At 44.8% G+C, this 14,418-nt stretch overlaps 1 protein-coding gene across 1 annotated transcript in view; it reads right to left on the bottom strand.

Moving 5' to 3' along the window:
• The window catches only part of LOC130719523 (uncharacterized), a 76,014-nt gene that overhangs the window by 49,125 nt on the left and 12,471 nt on the right, over positions 1–14,418 (bottom strand). Inside the window, exons 2-3 of the mRNA XM_057570145.1 lie at positions 7,427–8,101; positions 7,248–7,253 (exon numbers count right to left, since the gene is read on the bottom strand). Of these exons, the coding sequence (XP_057426128.1) occupies positions 7,248–7,253; positions 7,427–8,101 (681 nt within the window). The remainder of the gene's footprint in view (positions 1–7,247; positions 7,254–7,426; positions 8,102–14,418) is intronic.

The raw sequence follows: 14,418 nt of genomic DNA, 5'->3' as shown, positions 1-14,418 counted from the left end.
CGTCAATTTCACATTCTCCTCTGATCAAACCATCAGCTCCTTCAGTCTCTTCTCCATCCATGGTATACACTCTTCCCTTCGCCACTGGGCGCTTCCCACTAACAGCATTCACAGACGGTTCAACCTTCGGTGCCTTGCATTCCGTAGCCAGATGCCCAGATTTGTTGCAATTGTAGCATCTTGGTGGCCTCGTGCAATTGTTTGCATAGTGTCCCGTTCCTCCACAACGGAAACAAGTCACTTCACGATTTTGGGGACGGCTTCCCGACCCTCCAGAAGTAGCAGCACCAGTCATCGGCTTGTAAGATCCCGGGGTAAACCCTCTCCCCGCAGGACGTTGATATGGCTTCCTCGCCTGAAACCTCCCTTTTCCCTGAAAACTCTGTGGTGTCGACCTCACCGGTCCTCCTATTCCAGCCCTGTTGTATCTCCGATTCTTCATCAATTCCACCTCAGTTGCCTTCTCAACCAATGCCTGGAATCTCATGATCCCCAATGGTCTCACCGAATCTTCAATATCGGGCCTCAATCCCCTCACAAATCTCTTGCACATGTAGGGTTCATCAACTTGATCACGGAAAAACCGAAAGTACTTTGCCAGAGACTCTAACTTGGCAGCATACTCCGGAATGGTCATGCTTCCTTGTTTCAGAGTCAGAAACTGTGATTCACGCTCGTCACGAGCACTGTCTGGGAAATACTTCTCGAGAAAAGCTGTTCGAAAAGAATTCCAGTTCACCTCCACATGATTTGCCTCCATCATTCCTCTGGCGCCTCTCCACCAGTATTCAGCATCTCCCAACAACAGATAGGTTGCCAGCCCCACTTTGGCTCCCTCAGCAGTCTGTAACACTCCAAAGATCTTCTCAATCTCCTCTATCCAGAGTTCCGCTTTGTCCGGGTCAGTACCTCCCGAAAACTTAGGTGGATCCTGTCTCCTGAAGTCATTCAAACCTTTGTTCTGATCCAAAGTCGCCTCCCTCTGACGCTGGTGTTGATCACGCGCTTCCTCCGCAGCACGTCTCAAAGCATTGTCATTCGCTTGGTTAGTCATTGCCTGGGCCATAGTGGCCATCATCTCTGCTAGCTGATTTGTGTTCACCATCGTCTGTTACCCCCAAGAAAACTGTTAGTCCTAATCGTAGAATAGCACCAAACTATTACATATGGTTAAACAACCATGCAATCAATTAGAACGAAAAATCGTCCTGCAGACAATCAATTTTCACTCTTTGCAGAGTCACACAACCTAGCACAGAAGACCTATTCCCCAAGGACTCCCAAAAGACTCGACTAAGCTCTGATACCACAATGTAACACCCCGACTTCCAGGTGTCACTTTAGTAACCAAAAATAAACTTTACGCGGAAAACAGGTAATAATTTTTTTTTCTTTCAATCAAAGCGATAAGGAAGTAAAGACAACCCCAACAACTAACTAACCGATATACAAATATATACATCTGTACAGCCTCGGCTGCACTCCATGTCACGCGAAGCCGCAGTGACTCCAAAGTAGTACGCCCGCAGGCAATTATACAAACCAGAACTGTGAGTAAAAGTATCAAAATACAGTTATCCAAGAGAAAGTCGGCACTCAAAAATGGCCTGAAAGGAAGACCCCTATACTCCGACAGACTCTCTGTGATCCTCCTCAAAAGAACCACACAAAAAGCCACACATCGGAACCTACCCTGTCCCAAAAAGAAACTGACGATCAGAGCTCTACACAAAAAAATGTCGCTAATCCTAACCTACCCTCCCAGCTCAGCTCACCAATCATACTCCTCCTCATCGCTGCTCGGCGAGTAGCTCTCCCCACTGCTCTCGGAGTCAGAGTCGGAATCCACCGTAATCATCTCGGTGTCCAAATCCATAACCTCCCTCCTCACTGTCCTGCGCACCGCCCTAGTCGAGCCGGTCTCCACATCCACCTCTCCTGTGAGAACATCCTCCTCCTCCACCCTCATCAAGGGGTCCACACGGTAGCCGTGCGGTGAAGAGAAAGATAAGAGACGTGAGACAGATGGGACAACAGACTCCCTCCTCGGCTGTACGAGCCTAGAGGACGACGCCACGTCGGTAGAAGCGATGGCAGTAGCCGGAGGTGGCACAACAGATATAGCAGCAGCAGCAGGCTCGATCTCCTCTGGGTCCTCCTCGACAGAAGGTGAAGTCGGAGGTGGTGCAGGTGGTGCATGTCCAGTGCCTGGTCCACAATGAACTGAGGGCGGCAAGTCAAAACTCAGCTCCATACGCCGTAGCACTCCGCTCGTCAGGCGTCCTCGCTCATCCGTCCGGTCCTCCATGACCCTTCCCCTATACGTCGCCCGGTGACCAGCCACATCGATCACCCAAGCGGTGGGGGCATCCCTATCCAGCAACTCATATCTGATCCCCCCCGAGGGAGAGACCGTCGAGAACCAGTCGGCCATCGACATCTGGCAGCAGGCCGACCGCCCAAAGACAAACATACAAACAAAGCCAAGGCGCTAGGGTCAACTCACAGCAATAAGTACATATACACACAACATGTGACAGGGTATATATATAAGTTGTTATATAAGCATATAAGTAATCCTAGCATGTTATGGCTCTAACATTGCTTCAATAAACAAACAGCACACAGTCTCAGTCAGCATGAATGTATGCGTGAAATGCACAATATGAATCCGGATTTGTGACGCGTTCCCGTTCGCCACAAGTGAAGCATTCCCGTTCTTCACTATGGATGGACCATTCCCGTTATCCATCCTGGATGAACCATTCCCGTTATTCATCCTTGGTGAACCATTCCCGTTATTCACCGTATGATGAACCATTCCCGTTATTCATCATTTATGCAAGGTGAACCATTCCCGTTATTCACCATGATATGCACAGGTGAACCATTCCCGTTATTCACCCGATTGAATGCAACGTGGTTAGCCAAACAACGAATCGTCCTTACCACGAAAGTGTCTATCTCACAACCCAATCTCAACCAAACCCAATGAGTTAGTGTCGGTCAATACAACACAACTCGGAGTAAGTGTCGGTCAATACAACACAACTCCAACAAGAAAACACAAGGGTCTAGTGTCGGTCAATACAACACAGCCCAAACAACAAGAGCACTAGGTGTCGGTCAATACAACACGGCTCCACAACACTCCCCAAGAGTACTAGAGTACTCGATGACTTTCAATCATCACCATAGCTCACCTTAGTGGCTTTCCCCAATTCCGATAACTCTCCAAACCCACAACAAAGGTCGACTTTTCCCCGTCTTTCGTAAATGTTTTCCCCTTTAGTTCTCCTATAACTGTTCATTTAGTAAAAACGTTTCGAATTGAATTAGTCAGGTTATGAGTTTATTTCTCAAAATCTAGGTTTCCCAAGTCTTTAGTTTTCGAAATTCTAATCCTTCTAAGTTTTCCGAAAACCAACCACCCAGAAGAAGTTTCCCGGGGAAAGTCTATGTAAACCAACAAATACCAACAGGCTAAGTCTCAAACCCCTCATTTGGACTTGCCTAGGGTTGTTCATCCAACCCGAAATATCAAAGATCACCAGATCAATGAATCTCCACTCCGAAGTTGCGTCAAAACGCTCCATCCAACACAACATCAACATCATAAGTTATAAAAACATTCATAACAATAAACCATCATCATAATCAATATCATAGCAAAGCATAAGTCGAATTTATCGACGCCTATCATGAAATCATAGCTAATATATATGTAAGTTGCCCTAACCTCGAGCTGTTCCAGCTTCGAAATCAAGGTTGTCCTCAAACAGTTGCTCTGAATATTCCAAAGTTCCTTCAACTGAACCTCGGAGAAAAACAAAGCAGAATTCAAACAAAATCGATTAGTTAGATCGCAAAACAATACATAAACGATAGACAAAGCATCAAAGCTTCAGAATACGACAAACGGGTACGAAAGGACAAGTTTTCGAAAACGAAAAACTCCCCCCCCCCCTTAGGAAAAACCCACGGCCATAAGGAGAAAAGGGCTTCGGCTCTTTTTCTTCGATCAAATCAGTTTACAAGGTAGTTTTAGGGTAAAACCAAGGCAAAGAAACTGTCAGAACAATTTTCGGACAATCGGGTCGAAATACGACTACGCAGGGGCATTTTGGTCCAAAATAAAGGCTCAAAACTTCAAAGTTATCAGTTCTGAAAACAGATTTGACAGCAACGATCCTCATGACATCCGTGACAACAAATCCTAAAGGCACGAAGTCAGATTATAGCTTTACGACAATAAAGTTTCGAAATGTGAGACAAAAAGAGTTTTGAGTCAATTTTTCAGATCCTGGACAACTGAATTGCAATCAGAGTTTACTGACAGAGGTTTTAGACTCAGGGGAACATAAGGAACATAACCCAAGCGAGAAATCAGAGAAATCGGACAATTTTAGAAAAAGCTCAAAACTTAGAGCACAGAAACGACTTCAGAAACGCAACAGAAACAACAATCAGAGGTAGGAATCGTGTTAGTTACCTTGATACCTAGAAGTAGGGACGAACTGCACGAAGATTGGTCAAGATTTCGCGAAAATCTCTCCTCTCCCTCTCTCTCTACAATTCTCGGCCAAAATGGGTGAAAATGAAGAGGATTTCGCTTTTTCGCCTATTTATAAGCGGGCGAAATCGCGGGAAAATGAAAATTTCGCGATTCCGATTTTTGCAGCACGATCACCGTGGAATTCTAAGAGAGATTCTGGCGTCAGAATTCCAGAACTCAAAACAAACATCTAAGATTTGGGAAAAACGATATCGAAAAACTCAAAAGCGGTGTCGGTTAATCTGTCCCGAAAAACTACTTTTTGCTGTGATGCTCAGACGACAAAACTCCCTACTGAAGAAAGATTGGAAATGTCGAAACAAGTCTGGCAACGCGGACGGAATCTTCGTTAGAAGTCCCGAATAGAAAAAGTCTTCATCCATTGCTCGAAAATAGGGTTTCGAAGCAAGGAAATTAGCGTCGGCGGACATCCGAAAAGTGAAACCTATCGTGCGTACAGTCCAGAGTTCCGAAATGAAACGCTGGTCGATGGAAAAATAAAGAGAATCTTTAAATTTTCCGAGAGTTCGAAATCTCACTCAAAACGTTGCTTTAAGAGCGAAATAGCCTATTCTGGACACGCTCGCCATAAGGCAGGTGTGCAGACGACTCGCACTAACTCCGAAAACAACTACGCAACATTCCTCAAGCAATTTCTGAACTTTCTTCTTCATTAATCTTCCTCAAATAACAAACTCCTGTCACGCTTACACTGATTCTACGCGTGAGTCGGAAACTAGCTTGTTCTGAAAATCCAGGTCTTACAATACTCCCCTCCAAAAAGAAAGTTTCGTCCTCGAAACTCAGAGTTCAGCAAAAAGTCCGGGGTACAATTCCTTAATCTTGTCTTCCAATTCCCATGTAGCATCCCCCGTATCCTTGTTCCATATCACCTTTACCAACGGAATCTGCTTTCCCCTCAGCTGTTTCACCCTTCTATCCCCAATACTCACTGGCGGTGTCTCAAAAGTCAAATCATCATTCAGTTCAATGTTGTCTGGCACGATCACATGAGTCGGGTCTGGAATGTACTTCCTCAACTGCGACACATGAAATACATCATGAATGTTGGAAAGAAATGGTGGTAGTGCAATCTGATACGCAACTGGTCCAACACGTCGAGTGATTTGATAAGGCCCAATAAACTTTGGCGCAAGCTTCCTTGACTTAATAGCTCGTCCAACCCCCGTAGTCTGAGTAACTCGTAGAAACACATGGTCACCTTCCTCAAACTCTAGTGTTCTACGTCTCTGATCAGCATAACTCTTCTGTCTGCTCTGTGAAGCTCTCATCTGTTCTCTGATCTGCTTAACCTTCTCCGTCGTCTGTTGCAGCATTTCTGGCCCAATCAACAAACTCTCCCCATCTTGATACCAACACAACGGTGTCCTACACTTGCGGCCATACAAAGCTTCATACGGTGCCATCCCAATGCTCGCATGGAAACTATTGTTGTAGGTGAATTCAACCAATGGCAGAAGATCATCCCAGCTTCCTCTGTTATCTAGCACACAAGCCCGTAGTAGATCCTCTAGCGACTGAATAGTTCTCTTTGTTTGCCCATCCGTTTGTGGATGATACGCCGAACTCAACCTCAGTTTGGTTCCTAACGCATCATGAAGAGCTCCCCAAAAGTGCGAAGTAAACTTCGGATCCCGATCAGACACAATGCTTGTCGGAACTCCATGTAGTCTCACAATCTCCGCCACATAGATCTCAGCCAACTTCTCCACATTGTAGGTAGTTCTCACTGGTAGAAAATGCGCTGACTTGGTCAAACGATCTACAATCACCCAAATCGAATCGTGTCTCTTCTGTGTTCTTGGCAAAGCTACCACAAAATCCATGGATATACTATCCCATTTCCATTCTGGCACGTCTAAACTCTGTAGCATACCAGCAGGTCTTTGATGCTCTACCTTGGCCTTCTGACAAGTCAAACATGCAGCTACATACTCGGCCACTTGTTTCTTCATTCCTGGCCACCAGAAATTCAGCTTCAAATCTTGATACATCTTGGTCATTCCCGGATGAATACTCCATTTGCTCTTGTGTCCTTCATCCATGATCAGCCTTCTCAATTCTGGATTATTGGGTACACAAACTCTATCTTTGCATCTTAAAATATCATCCGTTCCGATCTTGAATTCCGGGTTTTTCCCTTGATTTACCAAGTTCCTCTTCTCCAGCAGAAACTCATCTTGCAGTTGTTGCTCTCTAATCTCTTCCATCAGTCCACTGGCAATTCTGATCATATCGAACTTCAACTTTCCCTCAGACGGTGTCACACCTAGACTCATATCTCGAAATTGTTCCAGTAACTCCAGCTCTTTAACCATCATTGACGAGACATGCATCTTTCTGCTCAAAGCATCAGCAACTACATTCGCCTTCCCAGGGTGATATTGCAACGTAAACTCATAGTCTTTGATGAACTCCATCCATCTTCGTTGCCTCATGTTCAACTCCTTCTGATCAAACAAGTATTTAAGGCTCTTGTGATCGCTAAATATCGTGAAAGTACAACCATAGAGGTAATGTCTCCAGATTTTCAGCGAAAACACAATGGCAGCTAACTCCAAATCATGAGTCGGATAGTTCTTCTCATGAGTCTTCAACTGTCTCGAAGCATACGCCACCACTTTTCGATGTTGCATCAGCACACATCCCAAGCCTTGATACGAAGCATCACAATAAACTTCATAAGGTTCTTCTGGTTGCGGCAAAATAAGTACAGGTGCCGTCGTCAAACATTCCTTCAGAGTCTGAAAACTTGTTTCACACGCCTCTGTCCATGCAAAAGGTTGATCCTTCCTCGTCAGTTGAGTCAAAGGTCCAACGATCTTGGCAAATCCCTCAATGAAGCGTCTATAGTATCCAGCCAAACCCACAAAACTTCTGATTTCTGTCACTGTCTTCGGTTGCTCCCAAGCCAAAACAGTCTCTACTTTCGCCGGATCCACAGCTATGCCTTCCTTTGAGATAACGTGGCCTAAGAAATTAACTTCCTTCAGCCAGAATTCACACTTGGAAGGGTTCGCATACAGCTTCTTTTCTCTCAACACTTGTAGAACTTGGCGCAAATGTCCTTCATGTTCCGTTGCATCCTTCGAGTATATCAGTATATCATCAATAAACACCACCACAAACCGATCTAGGAATTCATGAAAGATGCGGTTCATGTAATCCATGAAAACAGCAGGTGCATTTGTCACTCCAAACGGCATCACTAGGTACTCGTAGTGTCCGTAGCGTGTTCTGAATGCAGTCTTCGGTATATCCTCAGTCTTCACTCTGATCTGATGATAGCCTGATTTCAAATCTATCTTCGAAAATACAGCAGCCCCTCGTAATTGATCCATCAAATCATCTATCCTCGGCAACGGGTATCTGTTCTTGATCGTCGCCTTGTTCAGTTGTCGATAGTCCACACACAATCTCGACCTTCCGTCTTTCTTCTTAACTAACAACACTGGCGCTCCCCACGGTGAAACACTTGGTCGAATGAATCCTTTTGCCGAAAGATCCTCCAACTGAGATTTCAACTCCGCTAACTCCGCAGGTGCCATACGGTAAGGTGCAATCGAAATCGGTCCAGTTCCGGGTACAATGTCGATCACAAACTCCACATCGCGTACAGGCGGCAGTCCAGGTACATCTCCAGGAAAAACATCCGCAAAATCTCGAACCACCGGAATACCTTGAATATCCGATTCCTTCTTCCCCTCCAGACTTAGCAATGAAAAGTACTTCTGAGTGCCCTCGCTCAACGATGCACTAATGTGGTTAATAGAAAGATACTCGAAAAGATCCGAGTCTGGGAACACCACTTTCTTTCGACTACAGTCCAAAAGACAATGGTAGTGGGATAACCAATCCATCCCGAGGATTACATCTAGGTTTTTAAGGGGTAGACATACTAGGTTGGCATGAAAAGTTCTATCTTTATATACTACTGAACAGTGCATGCATGCGGCATTAGCAATTAGAGTCCTAGCAGGTGTAGTTACCATAAGATCAAAACTCAAAGTAGTAATAGGCAGATGCAGTCTTGATACGCAATCCTTAGAGACAAATGAATGAGTTGCACCAGAATCAAAGAGTACAGTTAGAAGATTACCGTCAATTTCACATTCTCCTCTGATCAAACCATCAGCTCCTTCAGTCTCTTCTCCATCCATGGTATACACTCTTCCCTTCGCCACTGGGCGCTTCCCACTAACAGCATTCACAGACGGTTCAACCTTCGGTGCCTTGCATTCCGTAGCCAGATGCCCAGATTTGTTGCAATTGTAGCATCTTGGTGGCCTCGTGCAATTGTTTGCATAGTGTCCCGTTCCTCCACAACGGAAACAAGTCACTTCACGATTTTGGGGACGGCTTCCCGACCCTCCAGAAGTAGCAGCACCAGTCATCGGCTTGTAAGATCCCGGGGTAAACCCTCTCCCCGCAGGACGTTGATATGGCTTCCTCGCCTGAAACCTCCCTTTTCCCTGAAAACTCTGTGGTGTCGACCTCACCGATCCTCCTGTTCCAGCCCTGTTGTATCTCCGATTCTTCATCAATTCCACCTCAGTTGCCTTCTCAACCAATGCCTGGAATCTCATGATCCCCAATGGTCTCACCGAATCTTCAATATCGGGCCTCAATCCCCTCACAAATCTCTTGCACATGTAGGGTTCATCAACTTGATCACGGAAAAACCGAAAGTACTTTGCCAGAGACTCTAACTTGGCAGCATACTCCGGAATGGTCATGCTTCCTTGTTTCAGAGTCAGAAACTGTGATTCACGCTCGTCACGAGCACTGTCTGGGAAATACTTCTCGAGAAAAGCTGTTCGAAAAGAATTCCAGTTCACCTCCACATGATTTGCCTCCATCATTCCTCTGGCGCCTCTCCACCAGTATTCAGCATCTCCCAACAACAGATAGGTTGCCAGCCCCACTTTGGCTCCCTCAGCAGTCTGTAACACTCCAAAGATCTTCTCAATCTCCTCTATCCAGAGTTCCGCTTTGTCCGGGTCAGTACCTCCCGAAAACTTAGGTGGATCCTGTCTCCTGAAGTCATTCAAACCTTTGTTCTGATCCAAAGTCGCCTCCCTCTGACGCTGGTGTTGATCACGCGCTTCCTCCGCAGCACGTCTCAAAGCATTGTCATTCGCTTGGTTAGTCATTGCCTGGGCCATAGTGGCCATCATCTCTGCTAGCTGATTTGTGTTCACCATCGTCTGTTACCCCCAAGAAAACTGTTAGTCCTAATCGTAGAATAGCACCAAACTATTACATATGGTTAAACAACCATGCAATCAATTAGAACGAAAAATCGTCCTGCAGACAATCAATTTTCACTCTTTGCAGAGTCACACAACCTAGCACAGAAGACCTATTCCCCAAGGACTCCCAAAAGACTCGACTAAGCTCTGATACCACAATGTAACACCCCGACTTCCAGGTGTCACTTTAGTAACCAAAAATAAACTTTACGCGGAAAACAGGTAATAATTTTTTTTTCTTTCAATCAAAGCGATAAGGAAGTAAAGACAACCCCAACAACTAACTAACCGATATACAAATATATACATCTGTACAGCCTCGGCTGCACTCCATGTCACGCGAAGCCGCAGTGACTCCAAAGTAGTACGCCCGCAGGCAATTATACAAACCAGAACTGTGAGTAAAAGTATCAAAATACAGTTATCCAAGAGAAAGTCGGCACTCAAAAATGGCCTGAAAGGAAGACCCTATACTCCGACAGACTCTCTGTGATCCTCCTCAAAAGAACCACACAAAAAGCCACACATCGGAACCTACCCTGTCCCAAAAGAAACTGACGATCAGAGCTCTACACAAAAAAATGTCGCTAATCCTAACCTACCCTCCCAGCTCAGCTCACCAATCATACTCCTCCTCATCGCTGCTCGGCGACTAGCTCTCCCCACTGCTCTCGGAGTCAGAGTCGGAATCCACCGTAATCATCTCGGTGTCCAAATCCATAACCTCCCTCCTCACTGTCCTGCGCACCGCCCTAGTCGAGCCGGTCTCCACATCCACCTCTCCTGTGAGAACATCCTCCTCCTCCACCCTCATCAAGGGGTCCACACGGTAGCCGTGCGGTGAAGAGAAAGATAAGAGACGTGAGACAGATGGGACAACAGACTCCCTCCTCGGCTGTACGAGCCTAGAGGACGACGCCACGTCGGTAGAAGCGATGGCAGTAGCCGGAGGTGGCACAACAGATATAGCAGCAGCAGCAGGCTCGATCTCCTCTGGGTCCTCCTCGACAGAAGGTGAAGTCGGAGGTGGTGCAGGTGGTGCATGTCCAGTGCCTGGTCCACAATGAACTGAGGGCGGCAAGTCAAAACTCAGCTCCATACGCCGTAGCACTCCGCTCGTCAGGCGTCCTCGCTCATCCGTCGGTCCTCCATGACCCTTCCCCTATACGTCGCCCGGTGACCAGCCACATCGATCACCCAAGCGGTGGGGGCATCCCTATCCAGCAACTCATATCTGATCCCCCCCGAGGGAGAGACCGTCGAGAACCAGTCGGCCATCGACATCTGGCAGCAGGCCGACCGCCCAAAGACAAACATACAAACAAAGCCAAGGCGCTAGGGTCAACTCACAGCAATAAGTACATATACACACAACATGTGACAGGGTATATATATAAGTTGTTATATAAGCATATAAGTAATCCTAGCATGTTATGGCTCTAACATTGCTTCAATAAACAAACAGCACACAGTCTCAGTCAGCATGAATGTATGCGTGAAATGCACAATATGAATCCGGATTTGTGACGCGTTCCCGTTCGCCACAAGTGAAGCATTCCCGTTCTTCACTATGGATGGACCATTCCCGTTATCCATCCTGGATGAACCATTCCCGTTATTCATCCTTGGTGAACCATTCCCGTTATTCACCGTATGATGAACCATTCCCGTTATTCATCATTTATGCAAGGTGAACCATTCCCGTTATTCACCATGATATGCACAGGTGAACCATTCCCGTTATTCACCCGATTGAATGCAACGTGGTTAGCCAAACAACGAATCGTCCTTACCACGAAAGTGTCTATCTCACAACCCAATCTCAACCAAACCCAATGAGTTAGTGTCGGTCAATACAACACAACTCGGAGTAAGTGTCGGTCAATACAACACAACTCCAACAAGAAAACACAAGGGTCTAGTGTCGGTCAATACAACACAGCCCAAACAACAAGAGCACTAGGTGTCGGTCAATACAACACGGCTCCACAACACTCCCCAAGAGTACTAGAGTACTCGATGACTTTCAATCATCACCATAGCTCACCTTAGTGGCTTTCCCCAATTCCGATAACTCTCCAAACCCACAACAAAGGTCGACTTTTCCCCGTCTTTCGTAAATGTTTTCCCCTTTAGTTCTCCTATAACTGTTCATTTAGTAAAAACGTTTCGAATTGAATTAGTCAGGTTATGAGTTTATTTCTCAAATCTAGGTTTCCCAAGTCTTTAGTTTTCGAAATTCTAATCCTTCTAAGTTTTCCGAAAACCAACCACCCAGAAGAAGTTTCCCGGGGAAAGTCTATGTAAACCAACAAATACCAACAGGCTAAGTCTCAAACCCCTCATTTGGACTTGCCTAGGGTTGTTCATCCAACCCGAAATATCAAAGATCACCAGATCAATGAATCTCCACTCCGAAGTTGCGTCAAAACGCTCCATCCAACACAACATCAACATCATAAGTTATAAAAACATTCATAACAATAAACCATCATCATATCAATATCATAGCAAAGCATAAGTCGAATTATCGACGCCTATCATGAAATCATAGCTAATATATATATGTAAGTTGCCCTAACCTCGAGCTGTTCCAGCTTCGAAATCAAGGTTGTCCTCAAACAGTTGCTCTGAATATTCCAAAGTTCCTTCAACTGAACCTCGGAGAAAAACAAAGCAGAATTCAAACAAAATCGATTAGTTAGATCGCAAAACAATACATAAACGATAGACAAAGCATCAAAGCTTCAGAATACGACAAACGGGTACGAAAGGACAAGTTTTTCGAAAACGAAAACTCCCCCCCCCTTAGGAAAAACCCACGGCCATAAGGAGAAAAGGGCTTCGGCTCTTTTTCTTCGATCAAATCAGTTTACAAGGTAGTTTTAGGGTAAAACCAAGGCAAAGAAACTGTCAGAACAATTTTCGGACAATCGGGTCGAAATACGACTACGCAGGGGCATTTTGGTCCAAAATAAAGGCTCAAAACTTCAAAGTTATCAGTTCTGAAAACAGATTTGACAGCAACGATCCTCATGACATCCGTGACAACAAATCCTAAAGGCACGAAGTCAGATTATAGCTTTACGACAATAAAGTTTCGAAATGTGAGACAAAAAGAGTTTTGAGTCAATTTTTCAGATCCTGGACAACTGAATCGCAATCAGAGTTTACTGACAGAGGTTTTAGACTCAGGGGAACATAAGGAACATAACCCAAGCGAGAAATCAGAGAAATCGGACAATTTTAGAAAAAGCTCAAAAACTTAGAGCACAGAAACGACTTCAGAAACGCAACAGAAACAAACAATCAGAGGTAGGAATCGTGTAGTTACCTTGATACCTAGAAGTAGGGACGAACTGCACGAAGATTGGTCAAATTTCGCGAAAATCTCTCCTCTCCCTCTCTCTCTACAATTCTCGGCCAAAATGGGTGAAAATGAAGAGGATTTCGCTTTTTTCGCCTATTTATAGGCGGGCGAAATCGCGGGAAAATGAAAATTTCGCGATTCCGATTTTTGCAGCACGATCACCGTGGAATTCTAAGAGAGATTCTGGCGTCAGAATTCCAGAACTCAAAACAAACATCTAAGATTTGGGAAAAACGATATCGAAAAACTCAAAAGCGGTGTCGGTTAATCTGTCCCGAAAAACTACTTTTTGCTGTGATGCTCAGACGACAAAACTCCCTACTGAAGAAAGATTGGAAATGTCGAAACAAGTCTGGCAACGCGGACGGAATCTTCGTTAGAAGTCCCGAATAGAAAAAGTCTTCATCCATTGCTCGAAAATAGGGTTTCGAAGCAAGGAAATTAGCGTCGGCGGACATCCGAAAAGTGAAACCTATCGTGCGTACAGTCCAGAGTTCCGAAATGAAACGCTGGTCGATGGAAAAATAAAGAGAATCTTTAAATTTTCCGAGAGTTCGAAATCTCACTCAAAACGTTGCTTTAAGAGCGAAATAGCCTATTCTGGACACGCTCGCCATAAGGCAGGTGTGCAGACGACTCGCACTAACTCCGAAAACAACTACGCAACATTCCTCAAGCAATTCCTGAACTTTCTTCTTCATTAATCTTCCTCAAATAACAAACTCCTGTCACGCTTACACTGATTCTACGCGTGAGTCGGAAACTAGCTTCTGAAAATCCAGGTCTTACAACCCACTATCATACTAATCCATAGAACATGAATCCAAACCCTTACCTCTTGTAGATCAAATCTAGGTTTTCTGCTCTTTTTCTCCTCTCCTTCTTCTCTGTTTTCACGCTTTCTCCTTCTCTGTTCTGCTCTTCTAATTTCTGATTTTTCTTTCTTTCTTTTTTTTCTATTTATTTCACTCCTAACCCTAAACTAGTAGTACTAGTGGGCTCCACTCCATATATCACCTAAACCCAACAACCTTATCTAATTTAATCTTATCTCACTCAAATACAAATTAAATAAATTACTCACTCCATATATCACATAATAACTTAATTATCTAATAAAATCACTTAATCACCTTATCATCTAATTAAATCACATAATCACCTTATCATCTAATTAAATCACATAAACTATCAAGTTAACATATAACATAATAATAATT

This window comes from Lotus japonicus, chromosome 5, assembly GCF_012489685.1.
Source record: "Lotus japonicus ecotype B-129 chromosome 5, LjGifu_v1.2".
In the NCBI taxonomy this organism is placed as follows: Eukaryota; Viridiplantae; Streptophyta; class Magnoliopsida; order Fabales; family Fabaceae; genus Lotus; species Lotus japonicus.
Note: the sequence above shows the minus strand (reverse complement) of the source record. Positions and strands in the feature narration are given on the sequence as shown.